This window comes from Saccopteryx leptura, chromosome 3 (assembly GCF_036850995.1).
Source record: "Saccopteryx leptura isolate mSacLep1 chromosome 3, mSacLep1_pri_phased_curated, whole genome shotgun sequence".
Lineage (NCBI taxonomy): Eukaryota > Metazoa > Chordata > Mammalia > Chiroptera > Emballonuridae > Saccopteryx > Saccopteryx leptura.
In genome coordinates, this window is record NC_089505.1 from 340,337,085 (window position 1) to 340,354,506 (window position 17,422).

Here is a 17,422-nt window from a genome sequence, read left to right on the forward strand (position 1 = left end):
CTTTTGCTCCAATGGAGCCTCGGCTGCGGGACGGGAAGAGAGAGACAGAGAGAAAGGAGAGGGGAGGAGTGGAGAAGCAGATGGGCGCCTCTCCTGTGTGCCCTGGCCAGGAATCGAACCCGGGACTTCTGCACGCCAGGCCGACGCTCTACCACTGAGCCAACTGGCCAGGGCCGGGATTATTTTTAAGAAGAAGAATATAAGAATTCAAAAATAAAATTAGAACTTGGAAAGGTCCCTGAAGTTTAAGCTACATTAGCTTCATGGTAAATCTACCTCTGTCTTCAAATGAAACCATACAAAACACATTGTACCAAATTATCTCTCCAAATTGTCTCTCAATCCACATACCACATCTGGAACACCAAACTTCTCAATTATTTTACATTTTAAGTTGTTCCCAAAAGCCCACTTCCTCTATAAAATTTTTTTCTATTGAACCACAAAAATAATAATATTTCAGCCCTGGCCAATTGGCTCAGAGGTAGAGCCTAGGTCCAGCAAATGGATGTCTAAGTTCAATTCCTGGTCAGAGCACACAGGAGAAGCGACCATCTGCTTCTCCACCCCTCACCCTCCCCTTCTCTCTCTCTCTCTCTCTCTCTCTCTCTCTCTTCCCCTCTCACAGCCATGGCTCAATTGGTTAGAGTGAATTGGCCTCAGGCACTGAAGATGGCTCTGTGGCTTCCACTTCAGGCATTAAAAAAAATGCCTCAGCCTGGAGCAATGGCCCCAGACGGGCAGAGCATCACCCCCCAGTGGGCTTGTCAAGTGGATCCCGGTTGGGGTGCATGTGGGAGTCTGTCTCTCTGCCTCCCCTCCTCTCACTAAAAATAAAAAATATATAAATAAATAAAATAGTAATATTTCTTTAATTCCATGGTCTCTAAATTTTAATTCCATATTTTCCTTCACTTTTACCCTATAACACATATCTGTCTCATTTGTTTTTAAGGCAATTTAATAAAATCACATATAGTCATTAGCAGCCTATGATGTATAATTAGGTGTCAAGTTGGTTTTGCATATCAAAAGACATTAATTTAGTTATCATTTAAACTACTAAATTCAAGGCAGAAACCTTTTTCTAGTTGCTAAAAGCTTTAGAAAAAATACCATTACTAATATTTGACTTAATATGACTGCTCTGCTAGAAAAAAAGGAAAAGATATTAAATATTAAAGATGACCAGATGGTAGATATTGAGGCCACTAAAAACAAAACCAAGAAGGGTAAACTCACAGAACAAAATGTAACTCAAAGCATTAGCAAAACTAAAGCTGTTTTTCTTTAGCGTCAGGGATCTATTTGCAAATGACAATACCAGAGCTCCAGAGAAGCAATCTTATACATCAAACTGTCATTAAAATATGTGGCTTTTTCCTGCAGGGTCATGTTACTAATGAAATTTTTATTTTCCAGCAATCCTGGAGATAGTAATTAGAAGGTGTATTATTTTTGGACAACCATAACGGATACAACCACAGCCAAAAGTTAATTGCTGTGCTACAAACATGGCAGCAATTAGCATTTAGAGCAGGGAGCAACAGGTAATGTACATGAAGTGAAAGTTTTTAAATAAAGGCTATCTTCTATGTTGTATTCATAGATTCCCCTAAATTAAGTCAATAAGTCATAAAATTCACACACGTCACTTGGAGTGACTAGAGTCATGGGCTGAGCTTTCAAGGGCAGGCAAAGAAGAGTCTGGGAGAGAAGCCCATGCAGCCCAAGTGCCTCATTTTCCCTCTGTCCTTTTGTATGCCTCTGCTCAGCTCAGTTTCTTCCAGCTGTTTTCACCCCGAGCCACTAATGCCTAGCCATAGGTCAGTGGTCACAAGCAGGTCTACCCACATATGCTGCAGATTTAGGCAAGAGTACAAAGGGGGACACCATACCATATGTCTTCATAGTTAAAAGTCATAAATCAAGCTAATACACAGTTCAATAAGATATGTTTTGTTCTCTTATCTTTATCCTAAGACAAAGATTTTGATGCATAAAGCTATATTTTAGTGAGTATGGGCAAACAATTGAAGATGAATAAATTTAATTATTATTGTATGGTCAGATAGCCTGTTGGTAAGCTGAAGATATTTGGATAAGAAATGAAATTAAAACTTACAGAATTGAAAAATTATATATTTACTCTATAAAATTTGTTTTCTTCCTTTTGTTTCAGCAAAATCACTTAATAATGTTGTTATAATCAGGATTTTAATATAATCAGTGTTATATAACTTTCCTCAGCTATTGTAGCTCTTGAAATTTTTAAACTTAATTTTAACTTGGAGAAACTTTGTTTTGCTAAAACAGTGTCAACTGAAAATGTCAATCAAATTCTTAGAATAACTCTTACTTTAGGAAATGAAGAATTGAGGTTTCTGGTATGACATGTAAAGAGCGTAGAAGCCATCATTCCGTGCTAACAAGTAAAAAGCTAAACAAACTAGAAGGCAACAATTCTTAGATCTGTCAGAGATTTAAGCAGAAAATTGCTGCTCCAAAATGTTTTAATACAGACAGAAGAAAATACAAAGAATCACAACTTGCTGGGACAGAAACCCATGAGCAGAAACCTCCAGGGGAACCAATAGGAGGATTGAAAATCTGAACTGCAACTGATGAATTGCTGGGACTTTGTGGGCAAGTCTGAGAGTTGAAAACTCCATGGGAACTCAGTTTTCAGGTACCCCCATACCATTGTGAGTTTACTTTCCTGAAAGACCAGGGAAAGAGTCCTAGATAATGCAATAAGACAAGAAAAGCAAATTGAAGGTATACAGATTGGAGAAGAAGTAATAAAATTGTTTTTGTTTGCAGATGACATAATTGTCTATGAAGGAAATCTGAAAGAATCAACTGAAAAAAAAAGAAAAAACTCCTGGAACTAATGTGATTATAGCAAGGTTGCAGAATACAAGGTAACATAAAAGCCAATCACTTTCTTATATTCCAGTAATGAACAAGTGGAATTTGAAATTAACAACATAATACCAATTGAGGAAAAAACACCCCCACAGTACCATTTACATTAATGCACCTCTAAACTGAACTACTTAGGTATAAACGAAACAAAATGTATGTAAGAGTTACATGAGGAAAAATACAAAACTCTGTTGAAAGAAATTGAAGAGGAACTAAATAAATAGTGAGACTGTCAATTTTCAAGGCTAGGAAGACTCAATATTGTCCAGATCTCAGTGCTTCCTAACTTGATGTATAGATTCAATGCAATCCTAATCAAAAGCCCAGCAAGTTATTTGTAGATATTGACAAACTGAAGCCGATGTTTGTCTAGAGAAGAAAAAGACCCAAAATACCAATGGTGGGACTCAAATAATTTAACAACCGGTTCTCTGCCCTAATGATTGTTTTAAGTAAAATATATATATACTGAAAGGTAGTTTATTACTTCATGCATTTAATACTTAAATAACAATAAAAGATGTACACAAAACTAGATTATAAGAGTTTTAAAATATTAATGAAAAAATATTAAATAATACCTGACAGAAACAATAAAACTGTTATTTAAGATATTTCCATATTGCTTCTTGATTGGCATCCTCACTTGCAATTTTTTTCACCTATGGGTGGAATGAACATTACTACAGGCACTTAGAATACACTGCTGTGCAGATAAATGTTAAAAAGAGTAAGGAATGTAAATTTGTGATTTCCACATTGGGCAGCTGCCCAGGTGCCCACCTTAGAGAGAACCCTGATTACAAGTGCCATTTTAACAACCGGTTCTCCGAACTCAACCAAAAATTAGATATTGGTTCTGCCAAACTGGTGTGAACCAGCTGAATCCCACTACAGAATACCCAACACAATACTGAAGACAAAGTTAGAGACTGATACTACCCTATTTCAAAACTCACTATAAAGCTACAGTAATCAAGTCACTGTGTTATTGGCAAAAAAAAAAAAAAAGACAAATAGATCAATGGAACAGCATAGAGAGCCCAGAGATAGACCCATATAAAACAGCAAACTCATCTTTGACAAAGGAGCAAAGGCAATATTGCCTTTTCAACAAACCGTGCTGGAACAACTGGGCATCCACATGCAAAAAAATAAATCTGGTTATAAATATTATACTCTTTATAAAAATTAACTCAAAATTGATTATAGGATTATAGACCTGAATGTAAAACACAAAACTATAAAACTCCTGGAAAGTAAAATAGGAGAAAATCTAGAAGTCCTTGGTGATATCTTCTTAAATACAATACTTGAGGCACAATCAATGAAAGAAACAATTGATAAGATGGACTTCATTAAAATGTAATAATAATTTTATTAAAAGAAAATAATGTTAAAAAATTAGGAGATAAACTACAGACTGAGAGAAAATATTTGCAGAAAATATATCTGATAAAAGACTGTATCCAAAATATATAAAGGACTCTTGAAACTCACCCAACAAAAAAACACCCAACAAAAAAACAAACAACCTGATTAAAAAACAGGCCAAAGACCATTAACAGACACCTCATCAAAGAAGATATACAGATGGTAAATAAATACATAAAAGGATGGTAAATAAATACATACATCAGCTGTCATCAGGGATGTGCAAATTTAGTACACATCAGAGATGTGTACTAAAACTTTTTTAGTACAGTTATCCAAAAAGTTACTCAGTTTCCAATTAAGGTCCCTTGGGCAATTGACTTTACAGAGCAAATTGGCCCTGTTTAATGTCTTTTTTTTCTTTTTCTTTTTCTTTTTTTTTTTTTTTTTTTTTTGACAGAGACAGAGAGAGAGTCAGAGAGAGGGATAGATAGGGACAGACAGACAGGAAGGGAGAGAGATGAGAAGCACGACACCTTAGTTGTTCATTGATTGCCTTCTCATATGTGCCTTGACCGAGGGCCTTCAGCAGACCGAGTAACCCCTTGCTCGAGCCAGCCACCTTGGGTCCAAGCTGGTGAGCTTTGCTCAAACAGAGGAGCCCGCGCTCAAGCTGGCGACCTCAGGCTCTCGAACCTGGGTCATCTGTATCCCAGTCCGATGCTCCATCTACTGCGCCACCGCCTGGTCAGGCGGCCCTGCTTCAAGTCTTGGCTGCTAAGATATAGAAGCAACCCAAGTGCCTATCAATTGCAGAGTGGATAAAAAAGTTATGGTATGTATATAGAATGAAATATTACTCAGCCATAAAAAGGAATGAAATCTTACCATTTGTGGTATTATGCTAAATGAAATAAGTCAATGAGAAAAAGTCAGACACCGTATAATTTCACTTACATGTGTAATCTAAATAACAAAATAACAAACAAAACAGAAACAGACACGGAGAACAGACTGATTGATGATTTGCCAGAGAGGAGGGGGTTTGGGGAGCTGGGTGAAAAAAGTGTTGGGATTATAGATGTAGAAATTAGTAGTTACATAACAGTCATGGAGATGTAAAGTACAGCATAGGGAATATAGTCAATATTATTGTAATAACTATGTAGAGTGCCAGGTGGGTTACTGGAAATATTGGAGGTACCACTTTAAAGTATGATATATGATTGTCTATCCACAATGCTGTATGCCTGAAACTAATACAAAATAATATAGAATGTCAACTGTAATTAAAAAATAACGTTTAAAAAAAAGGTGTTGGCTCCTGAAATCCACAATGAAGTGGGCCCTTTAAACTAAAGGAAGCTTTATGGGGGTGGGTGGGTATTACCAAGAACTTCAACAAATCCTTCTAGGCTGAACCCCTCTGGGCGGGACAGCGAGGCAGGACGCAGCCCTGTGCTTCAGGTACCGTAACAGACGGCAAGGTGGAGGGGACTTCCCCGTCCCTGAGACTAACCCCCACCCAACACCGTTCACCCCCTCCCAGCTCGGCAGGCCCGGGGCCAAGCCAGGCCGGCGCTGCGCGGGCGGAGCTCGGGCGGAGGACCAGGCCCGGGACCGCCGCCGCCGCCGCCGCCGCCACGAGCCCGGACCTGCCCGCGGACCTGGCGGCGCAGTCTCGCGGGATCGCTCAGCTCTCGCTCCCCGCGCGGCTCCCAGGCGGTGGAGTCCCGGACGTTCCCGCGAGCCGTCTCAGGTCGCGCGGGTATGGTGGGCTGGACGGGGACGGAGAGGGAGAGCTGCCTTCGTCCGTCGCCCGAGGTGAGGCTCCTCGGCCCCGGCTGGCCGGGCGGCCGCAGCAGGCGAGTCCCGGGGCGATCGGGCCGGGCCGGGGCGCGCTCGGAGCCGCAGGTGCGGGGAAGGCGCGGCCAGACGGGCCGCGCCGGCCGAAGTTTCCGTGGAAGTTGGGGCCAGCTCCCGAATGGCGATGCCGGTCCCCGCGGCGCCAGGGACGCTGCTGCCCGGCTCCAGGCCTCGGGCAGGTGCTCGGGTGCGGGGCGAGGTACCCCGCCCGGCGCTGGAAGCCTGGGCACGGTGTGTGTTTGGGGCGGGGGCGCGGTCGGCCATTCGAGGACCCACAGCCTCCCTCCCGCGGAGACTCCGTCGCCGTCCAGGGACAGAGCTGCCCGTTCTCCCTTTCGGAGGCATCATTACTCCCCCGGCTCATAAAAACCAGTTTCGCTCCTCCGCAGGTGGAAATCATGGAAGCCTACTTTTAAAAAACAGAGCAGTATTCAATACCTGGAAGTCTGCCACAAGAACTGGCTCTTTTAGAGTCTAAATAATTTTAAAACTCTTTAGGTCTTCCAAGTATTTACCAGTTTTCTTGTACGTAATAAGATGTCCAGCAGGGTCCCTAAGATTTTGCCATTATATTAATCCTTTTTAACGTACTCATGACGCTCCGCGTTACTTTTTTCCATCTCACTCTTCCAGTGACCCCTTCTCATTCTGTTCCGTAAGGCACAAACCTTCTCTCATCGATTCCCTAGAGATGAGATTTCCTCTGTAAATGATATAGTCTGGGCCAGGGCAGGGGGAAGAAAGAGTATCTCTCGATAAGATGGAATTTTCCGTCTTTTTCTGGTGTTAGTTACCCACGGTGAAAATCTTAGCTGTGCACTTGGACGCCCGCATTTGAGTTTATGATAAATGTTGCTGATACTTCCTCTTGGTTGTTTTTACAGTAATTGACCCGGAACTCATTTTCAGAAAAAGAGCTTCTTTCAAAATGGTAAAATAATGAAATGTGAAGTTTGCACGTTTTCTCTTTGGATGGAAATCTGAGAATGAAAAGAGCGATTGATTCAAGCCATGCGGTAAAAGCAGGAATTTGAAGAAAATGGAAATGTTTACATTTTTGTGGACGTGTGTTTTTCTACCCCTCATAGGAGGACACAGTCTTTTCACCTGTGAACCAATTACTGTTCCCAGATGTATGAAAATGGCCTACAACATGACATTTTTCCCTAATCTGATGGGTCATTATGACCAGAATACTGCTTCTGTAAAAATGGAGGTGAGTGGTTCTATATACCTTTACAGACAGTTGTCTATGTTCTATTCTGGGATAAACTTTAAATGTGGCTTTTTTTTTTTTTTTTAAGACAGAAAGGGCTTCTTTCAGTTGTGTACAAGAAGTCATATTTGGAATTAACCCTTTTGAAGTTTAAATCCTGCTATGAATTTATACATTTGTGTCCCCTTTAGCGGATTTGCTTAATATCGTTTTATGTAACGTATAGTGATGAATGATTTTGAAATATCTTGCAGCTGGCAAATACTTTGCTTTCCTGAATCAGTTATGGTAGTTCCCTTAATAATGTGAATTCTGAATAGTGTCTGAACTACATATACTTTCATAGGTAGTTGTAGTGTTCACTTGGCAGTTTTCTGAAGCAAATCAGCTATTGGAAGAATTTGGGATTGTAGTGCATTGCTAAAAAAATGACTTTTTTTAGGTACTTAAATATTCTTTATAATACTTTTTAAAAGAAACCACATGTCAGGGGAGTAGCAGAGTGACACTAAAGGTTGCCTTAGGTGCCTCAGTTACCTGTCTCTGGTTTAAGGATATGCGGATTGCTAGGGTGGTGTAGGAAGAAGTTACCTATGGAGAAGCAGGGCCCTGCCCTTCTGTATAAATCGGTTAGGTTGATAAGTCTCATGAAGGAAAGAAGACAAGTGTTCCTGTAGTTTTTCTCCAGTGTTCAGGGATGTTGAAGGTTTTTTTCCCCCTTAGATTGTTGCTAAGAGATGAAACCCCTATAATTTTAGTGTAGCCACTACCTTAAAAACTGACTAGACTTAGTGTCACCCCAATAAATTCAGTAAGAAGGGAAAAAACTGACTAGACTTGATTTTGCAGCTTCAAATGTCTTCCATTGTTGTTTAGGTGAATAGTTATTGGACTACCTCATTGTAGACTCATGTCTAAAACAGGAGGGCTTTTAATATACTAAGTCAGTGTACTTTAAAAGGGCAGTTCAGATTATTGTAATCTTTCCGTGGTCTTTCAAAGCAGTGCAAGATGTGATTTTGAACACGGAACAGATGATGCAATGGTACTTTCACTGATTAATCAGAACTATTTTGATGGTTTAATCTGATTGAAATAAATTATGTGGTAGGGATACCTTCAAGAAATAATTACTCATTCACAGTTTCTCTGATGATAGTACGTTTTATAACTCATGTTTTACAGAGGTCTTAAAATTTTTTAAAAATCTGGTTCTCTTTCTGTATTATAGCTACATATACTTTAAGTTTGACTAGTACCATCAACCTTATAAGTATAGATCATTTAGAGTTCCTAGGGGAGAGATATATCTGCTAATAAATTCCTAAAATTGTAAGATGATAAGAGCTAGCTTTGGTCCTACACATGTCTTTTTTAAACCAATTGTTTCTGTGTAAAAAAAAAAGTTTTGTGGGGTTTTTTTTTGTTTGTTTGTTTTTGGGGTTTTTTTTGTATGTACTGAGCTCTTTTCCAGGTAATTTTGTGTCTGGGCATTATCAAGAAGTAATTTCTGTCCTTACCTCCTTTATTTGAGGATATCTTCATTATATAATCTTGTTTGTACACTAAGCTTCCTTACAGCCTTTACCATTAAGTTTTATTATATAAATCATACTTTAGTAGGTTTAAGGATATAAAAGAAGAAAGCCATACAGCATTAATTTAAGTACAGAGAAGAAAGGGAAATGGACAGGCAAAATACCAATCTGAGTCAGACTTTTAATCCCTGTATGTGCGGTTTTTTTGTTTTGTTTTGTTTTTGGTCTTGGTCTTGTGCTTTTCTATTGCCCCATCCTTATTTGTCCATAGCCAGTGGCATTCTCTTATTACCTGTATTAAATGTCCAAAATTCTACAATTTGAGAGCTATAAGTGACTGTAAATATGTAGAGCTTCTTAACCTCTTTTGTGCCATTGACCCCTTCACAGAATAAGAGAATGTTTTAAAATTTAAATAAAATGAGTAGGATTGCAAAGGAAACCAATTTTGTTGAAATATGTATATACTGCTCACAAAAATTAGAGGATATTTCAAAACAAATATGAAGCAATAAAAAAAAGACGCATTTGATTTTTTTTATTAAACAAGAACATCAGAAAAGCAAACGACAAATCAAACAAAGTTGTTTGATTATGCAAATGAGACGCAAGATGAACTTTTTTTTCATTGGTGAAAATGCAGTATACAAAAGGCTGAAAGTACTAGAGTATCTGCATGTCCCCTGGTCCCCTAATTTTTGTAAGCAGTATACTTTTTATAGCCCAGGTTAGGAACAACTGAATCCTTTATTGTATAGGTGAAGAAACTGAAGCCCAGAGAATTTATTGTTCCAGGTCTGAGTACTGTCTGATACAGTCTTCTCTGTCAACATGGACCATAATGACATCTGTTAACTTTTTTTTACCTTTGACCTTAAGGGATAAAAAATATGTATATTTCCTAAGATTCAGAATATAATGTGTTAATTTAGTCTTTGCTGCTTCTTTGCAGATTTCATTTAGATAAAAATTAAACTGGGAGGGTTTTTTTGTGTTTTTTTTTTTTACCTTTATTTGGCTCTACCTTTTCTTCTCTCTCATCTGTGCCTTGCATACAAAGTCTCGTTAGAATTTTTAGGTAAAAAATAAAATGTTTAGCCTTCAATTGCTTCTCTCTGTGGTACCAAAGTGGTTTTATTGAAACGCAGATCCATGCAATCCACTTTGGGATTAAATTCTTCACTATTTTCCTAAAGCTGGAAGAGTGAAGACCTGACTCGAGTGTGCCACCCGTGTGACTCTCCATGTGGCACCCTGCCTTCCTGTTCCACCTCCCACCTTGTCCCTTCTCGTGTACACACTCTGCTTCAGCCAGACCAGTCTGTTTGTAGAATTCAAATCCATATTATTCTCCTTCACTTCTGTACACATAGTGTTGTATCCACTGCCTCCTGGGCTCTCTCCCTACCCTTTTTCACCTGCTTAGTTTCTTCAGATCTCCATTAAAGCAACTCTGTGCTTAGTGAAGCCTTCTTTCACCTTACTCCAAGCTTATTGACTCAGCTCATTCTTTATATTCTAACAGTGCTTAACACCGTATACGACTGTTCTCATAGTTATCCTGCTGAGTTGCCAGTATTTACACGGCTCTCTCACTAGATTGCAAGCTTGTTGCCCACCCAGTACAGTGCCTCTGAGCATGGTAGATGTGCAATGAAGGCTGAATAAAGAAAACAGTGGTGTTTTCCTATCAGCGAAAAGAATTTTCCCTCAAATCGTGACGATCTACCTTTATCTTCGGCAGTGTCAAAGTAAAACACATTCTAATTTTTTTTTTTGCACATTCTAATTTTTTAGGTGATTTATATATCATCCACTTTCTGCCTGAGCCTAGTTCTAATAAAATATAGTGGTTGACATCCTCTATATTTTTTCCTGTATTAGCTTGACATGTGTGTTAGAATTTGTTTAAAGAATTTCATTTTTAACCATTTGCATTTATTTATATGAAGTGAAATAATTCATCTTGATTGGACCATTGTATTATAAACTATGTGTCATATTTTTTTCAAATATTGTATTTTAGTACCTAAGTTTATAGTCCAGACAACAACTAAATTATTAACTGCCTATATCTTGACTTTTACTTTTTAAAAACTGTTTTGTAGCTTCTCTGAAGAAGATTGGGTTTTACATTTCCAACCCAACTGCCTTTGGTTCCTGCTGATCCCTGTTGAATTTCTGTTGTTCACTATGAATCAGTGTTAGGATCAGGGGCTGAAGAATTGTCTGATGTACTTTCTTAGCTTCCAGGAATTTCATATAATTCAAGATCAATCTCATTTCTTTTTTTTTTTTTTGTCTTCCTTTTTTTTTTATTAAGTTTTTACATTTATTGTGTTAAAATGGATTCAAGTGTCCCATTCAATATAACACCCTCACCCCCAACAATGTACCCCCATTACACCCCTTTCCCTCCCTTCCCCCAATTCCTTCCCCCCAACTCTCCCCCCCCCCCTTTGCTCTGGGATTTGCTGTCCTGTTATCTCTGTCTGTGTGTTATGTATATATAATTTCACTAATCCCTTTACCTTCTTTGATCCCTTCCCCTCACCCCCCTTGCCTCTGACAGCTGTCCCTCTGCTCCTCATGACCCCACCTCTGTCTCTGTTCTCTTCCTCAGTATACCATGTTCATTAGATTCTCATATGAATGAGATCATATGATATTTGTCTTTCTCTGCCTGGCTTATTTCATTTAGCATAATCTCTAGGTCTATTCATGCCATCATAAAAGGTAAGATTTCCTTCTTTTTCATGGCTGCATAGTATTCCATTGTGTATATGTACCACTGCTTTTTATATCCACTCGTCCACTGTTGGACACTTGGGCTGTTTCCTATTGTAAACAGTGTTGCAGTAAACATAGGGATACATATCTTCTTTTGAATTAGTGTTTAGGGATTCTTAGAATATATTCCTGAAAGGAGGATAGTTGGGTCAAAAGGCAGTTTCAAAATTAATTTTTTGAGGAAACAACATACTGTTTCCCGCAGTGGTTGCACCAGTCTGCATTCCCACCAGCAGTGCAGGAGGGTTCCCTTTTCTCTATACCCTCACCAGCACTTGTTGTGTGTTGATTTATTAATGGTAGCCATTCTGACAGGTGAGAGAGGTGGTATCTCATTGTGGTTTTAATTTGCATTTCTCTAATAATTAGTGATGTTGAGCATTTTTTCATATGCCTATTGGCCATCTGTATGTCCTCTTTGGAGAAGTGTCTATTCAGTTCTTTTGCCCATTTTTTACCTTCCTGGTGTTGAGATTTAGAAATTATTTAGAAATTTTGGTTATTAACCCCTGATCAGACATACCAGCAAGTATGTTCTCTCATTGTGTAGGTTGTCTTTTTATTTTGTTAATGGTGTCTTTTTCTCTGCAGAAGCTTTTTAATTTGATATAGTCTCATTTGTTTATTTTGTCCTTTATTTCTCTTGTCTGTGGAGATATATTGGCAAAAATATTTCTACATGAGATAATGGAGAGTTTACTGCCTTTGTTTTCTTCCAAGATTTTTATGGTTTTGCGACTTACATTTATGTCCTTTATCCACTTTGAGTGTGTTTTTGTGAATGGTGTAAGTTTATAGTCTAGTTTCATTTTTTTTGCATGTACCTGTCCAATTTTCCCAACACCATTTATTAAAGAAACTGTGTTTACTCTATTGTATACTCTTACCTCCTTTGTCAGATATCAATTGATCATAAAGATGTAGGTTTATTTCTGGGTTCTCTGTTCTGTTCCATTGATCTGTATGCCTGTTCTTATGCTAATATACCAAGCTGTAATCTTAGTCTTCTTTTATGCCTTCGTTTTCATTTTGTATGATGGCTGCCCTGTTTTATAGACCTTATAACATTTATGGTCATGGTGGGTCTGTGGTTATATGAAATGACTTAGAACAGTGGTTCTCAAAGTTTAGTTCATAGAAAAAGTAGCATGTGAACGTGTTAGAAATGCGAGCTCATGGACCCCATCACAACCTACTGAATCATGATCTATGAAGATAAAGCCCAGGAAACTGTATTTTTACAAGCTGTTCAGGTGCTTCTTAGGAATGTTAAATTTTGAAACCCACTGTCTTAGAGCAGGGAATGCAAACTTTTTCCATAAAAATGCAAAAATAAATGTTTTGACTTTGCAAACCATGCAGTCTCTGTCACACTGCAATTGCAGCAAAAAGAAGCCGTAGACAATATGTAAACAAATGAGTGTAGTTGTCTTTCAATAAAACTTTATTTACAAAAACAGGCGGTGGACCTTTTTTTGGCCCACATTCTGTAGTTTGCTAAACCCTGGTTTAAAGTACTTGAAAGTATTCTTAAGGATGATACATGTATAGCATGTATAAATAACGATTATTGTATATTCTTATTAATGTTACCTGAGTAATGTGGTACTTACTTTACACAGAAATTTTTAAAAGTCAAATTTGTGATAAAAGGATCTGACTGGAATATCCTGGTTTTTTAGTTTTGTTTCAAAACTTACTTGAAATCAGGGACTTTGGTTATTTCCTTATTTTATTAACTGAAGCTAAATTCATTTGTATTAGAGTTAATTTACAATTCTGAAGAGTAACTTGGCTTCTTAAAAAGAATGTTGTACAGTCTGATTCTCCAGGTGGAAAAACAAAGGGCTGCTGATTTTCCATTGTGTTCCTTTTTGTTTCATATCTAGAGCATTGTTTCTCAAATTGTTAGGCTCCTGTCCCTTGAGAGACTGATTTTATCCAAAAAGAACTGAGGCTGATTTGGGGAAAATGGAAACAGGAATATTTATTTTTCTTTTTGAATTGCCTTCATTGAGGTCTAGGCAAAAGCAGAGTCATGTATTATGTTTGGAACAGCATGTGGTCATTCCACTTTTGAAAAGTCTAAAGGGAAATGAGCCAAAGGGAAAAAAAACACAAGCCCTTTCCTTTCCACCTGTTCATATGCACTACCGAAATGTCTCTATTCAATTAAAAATAAAGGGATGGAGAAACACTGTATAAACAAACTTAAGAAAAAAAAATCTATTTCTTTTGGGCAGTGGTTTTTAAACATTTTCATTTTTCTGCTTGTAGAAGAGTCTAGTGGGCCCCTTCCTTTCCTCCTTTACTACTCGTATACCCCCCCCCCCCCCCCCCCCAGATAGGAGAATGTTTAGTGTGACCTCTTTAGTTTTCAGGGAAGGCTTTCTGAGGTAGCTGTAACTATTGTGAAAGTAAGCTATTGTCATTTAAAATGAAATAGATACTGAAGTGTTCTCAGTCCGTGGTGTGCGCAATGGCTGCTGGGTTTTTTTTGTAGAATCTACAAGCATACTTTCTTTGTAATGTTGTGTTGGAGTAGTAGGAAAAGTACAGTGACCATTTCTGAGTCTGCAGAATCAAGATTAGACCTGTATCTGAACAATGAACAATATTCCGAGAGGCTCTGCTGACAGGCACCAGGTTGCTACAGAGCCATTCCCTGATATTCTGGGTCCAGGGCATTATTAGTTACACCCTCAGAAGAGCCTGACCACAAAGGGACGTGGCTCTCTCAGGCCGTGGAGCGACTGTTGTGTTTATTTCCTTTCCTTCGGATTGTGGCACGTAGATAATGAGGCCTTCTTACCCTAGTTTGTATATTTTTCATGTATTCATTAATGTTTATTGAATGTGTAGCTTCTCCAGAGTTAGTGTTTCAAGTTACAGATTTTAAATTAAAAAACTGACACTTAGGTAGACAGATACTTTTTTTTTGTAATGCCAACCAATTACTGTGTATATTTGTCTAATTTCCAAAGAAAAGCTCTTTTAGATAAATAATAAAAAATTTATAATGCTCTCTGGTAAGAAATAATTTAAAAACAGTAGCTTTTCCACATGGAAATAATGGAAATTTTTGCTTTCTATTCTTCTCTTGTATTCCAGGCTCCACTTTGCATTGTTAAAGAAGCTGACTTGCCTGAGAGTGGTCACATTCATGAAAATAAGTGGCAGAGTTTTTACCACTTTATTATATGGTAGCCTGTTAATATTCTCAAAGGATTTACTTTAAGAGCCTAGTAATTTCTTTACAGTATATGTTCTGTGAGTGTGAACTCTTATGGACCCCTTTAGACCATTAACAAGTCTGTTGTCCAGCTAAGGCTCGTCACTTCTTTTCACCAAACGTTCTATTTTAATAGTCATCACTAGAAGTTTCTCTTTTTGGTGTCATTTTAGAGTAAGAAATAAAGTTTTTAATGCTTCTGTGAGAGTTACTGAATATGCCACCATGAGTAGAAAGCATCAACTCTGAAGTAAGAGTTAAATGCTTTGCATTCACTTGATCTTGTTCTCTGATAAAGTAGCGTGCTTTCATATACCAGTGGAGTACTGATTCATGCCTCAGAAAAGTGACAAATGTTTATGTATCTTGTGCCTTCAGCACTGAAGGAGGCAAGGCATAGCCAGGACACTGCTGCAGAACCAGTCTGCTTAGGCTTAGCTTTATATATTATTAAAACATCAAAATATCTTTCTTCTTTTGATCCCTCTCCATAAAAATTCTAACCCAGAGTTTCTCTATAGGATCTTACAGTGCCACAAACCCTAGCTCCATATTATGGTTCCTTCTATTACCATGTCATGATAGCGTGGAGAACTAGTTGGTATGTTTTAAGGAAAAGGTGATAGTATGGCAGAAATAGGCATTTTGAGCATGTGAGTAATGTGCTCACACTTCTTTCCCATGCCTTTAATTCTGCTCAGGCTACTTGAAGATGGAATGCTATTTGAATACACCTGGTATCATAGTGGTTGAGTAAAATAACACCCCATTCATGAGAGGTAGCTTGGGTTGATTACTCTAGATATCCATAGTTGGGTCCAGTCTGTACAAGGAAGTATGTATATTAGCAAAACCAGGGTGGAAGTTAATCTTCTCACTGGCACGTATCTATGACCTCATCAGCTTTATGTCCTAAATATAATGGGCCAGTATAATGTCCTGTCAAACAGTGACATGGTTAGAGCCTCTGACAATGAAACAAGCCCAGAGCTGAAGAGCTGCTGTTCCTAGAAGGCTTTGCTTCTCAACTCTGAAGTGCATCGGAATCACAGGAAGGGTTTGTTAGGCGCACATCATTGCCTTGCCCCCAGATTCCTGAATCTGGCGTGGGCTGGAGCATTTGCATTTCCAGCAAGTTCCCAGGGTCTGCTGCTGCTGATTCACCCTGTAAGAGCCACTGCTCTAGGGCAAGTTGGTAAAAAGGTGCTGCTGTCCCTGCAGATGAAAGGAAATGGCTTTTAGAGAAAAAAAAGCATTGGTCAGTTTAGAGCTGCATATGACGTATGAGGATTGTACTGACTTACTATAGTAAAGAGATCACATCTGAAAAAACACCTTACCCATCTGATTAAGGTGGATTAAGACAATCTATTAATAACTTACCCAGTTGTACTAGAGAATTAAAATGGGCAGGTGCTAAGAGTCACTACTCCTGAATATGGTTTTGATGGTGTTACTAATCTGTAAAGGTCCCTTGGTCTGCAATGGTGTTTTTGCTTTTCTGTCATGATAAAGGGAAACCGCCCATGGTTTTTGTGTGGCCCCTTCTACCACAGTGTTTATCCACAGTAGTGATTGTGCTCTTGCTAAACTCGGTATTGACACAAAGGGACGTGGGAAATTACAGTGGGATGGTTTTGAGATCCCAACCAGCCCCTCTCAAAAGCCCATTTATCATCTAACTTCCAAAAAGCCTGATTCCTGAAGCTAGTGCATTGGATCTAGAATTAATATACCCAAGTCACTGTAACTAAACCCCATCTAAAATTGTGATCTTTCTTCCTTAATCCATCATCCTCTGATACAACACCAATGAATAGTGTTTTACAAGTAATGTATATAATCCTTGTTCCAGATTTTATTTTGATTTGACCCTTCCAGGGCATGCTGGGATAGAACTGTACTTATAAGCTGAGACGTTGAAGAGTGGTGGGGATCGGGTATGAGGCTATTTATTTTTTTCTTACAAAGGAAATCTTTCAGATAAGGAATGTTTGCCTCAGTAAGACATGGGATATGTGTCTGCTCTGACAGCTTTGGGTTCAGAGCACTGTGAGAGGATTCTACAGTCTTGTCATGTATCCCCACTTCAGATCTTGGGATCCCACTGTTTCCTTATCAAAATATCGCTAGATTTCTTATGGTACAATTTGGCAATCTGCAGGATCAAGCTGCGTTTGGTTTTTTTAACTTCTTAAGCATTAAGTCATTTTAATCCTTATGTTTCACTCCACACCTTGAGCCAAGATTTTTGGAATGCCAGTTTGTCACTCTTCCTGAGCCAGACAGTGCCACTAGAGCACTCACCTCAGCCCACGATCCTTGAAAGCTCGTGCTCTTCATACTGCTTTCTGTTTTTCTGGCAGCAGCCACTGAGCCTTGCTTTCCCTGGGCATGTCAATCTCAGACGTTCCTGGAATCTAAAGGATTACAAAGATAACAGTCAGTTGTTTTATGGGCTGCCAGAGTTCGTCTCTA

At 38.7% G+C, this 17,422-nt stretch overlaps 1 protein-coding gene across 6 annotated transcripts in view; it reads left to right on the plus strand.

The window, feature by feature from the left end:
* The first annotated feature begins 5,691 nt into the window (after positions 1-5,691).
* The window catches only part of FZD6 (frizzled class receptor 6), a 34,361-nt gene continuing 22,630 nt past the window's right edge, over positions 5,692-17,422 (plus strand). The window contains exons 1-3 of one of the 6 annotated variants that reach the window (XM_066379282.1): positions 5,991-6,167; positions 7,053-7,099; positions 7,257-7,384. In XM_066379282.1, the coding sequence (XP_066235379.1) occupies positions 7,304-7,384 (81 nt within the window). In that variant the 5' untranslated portion in view covers positions 5,991-6,167; positions 7,053-7,099; positions 7,257-7,303. Of the gene's footprint in view, positions 5,770-5,876; positions 6,168-7,052; positions 7,385-17,422 lie in introns of those variants that run through there. The other 5 variants (XM_066379283.1, XM_066379281.1, XM_066379284.1 and 2 more) reach the window with 5 other exon arrangements.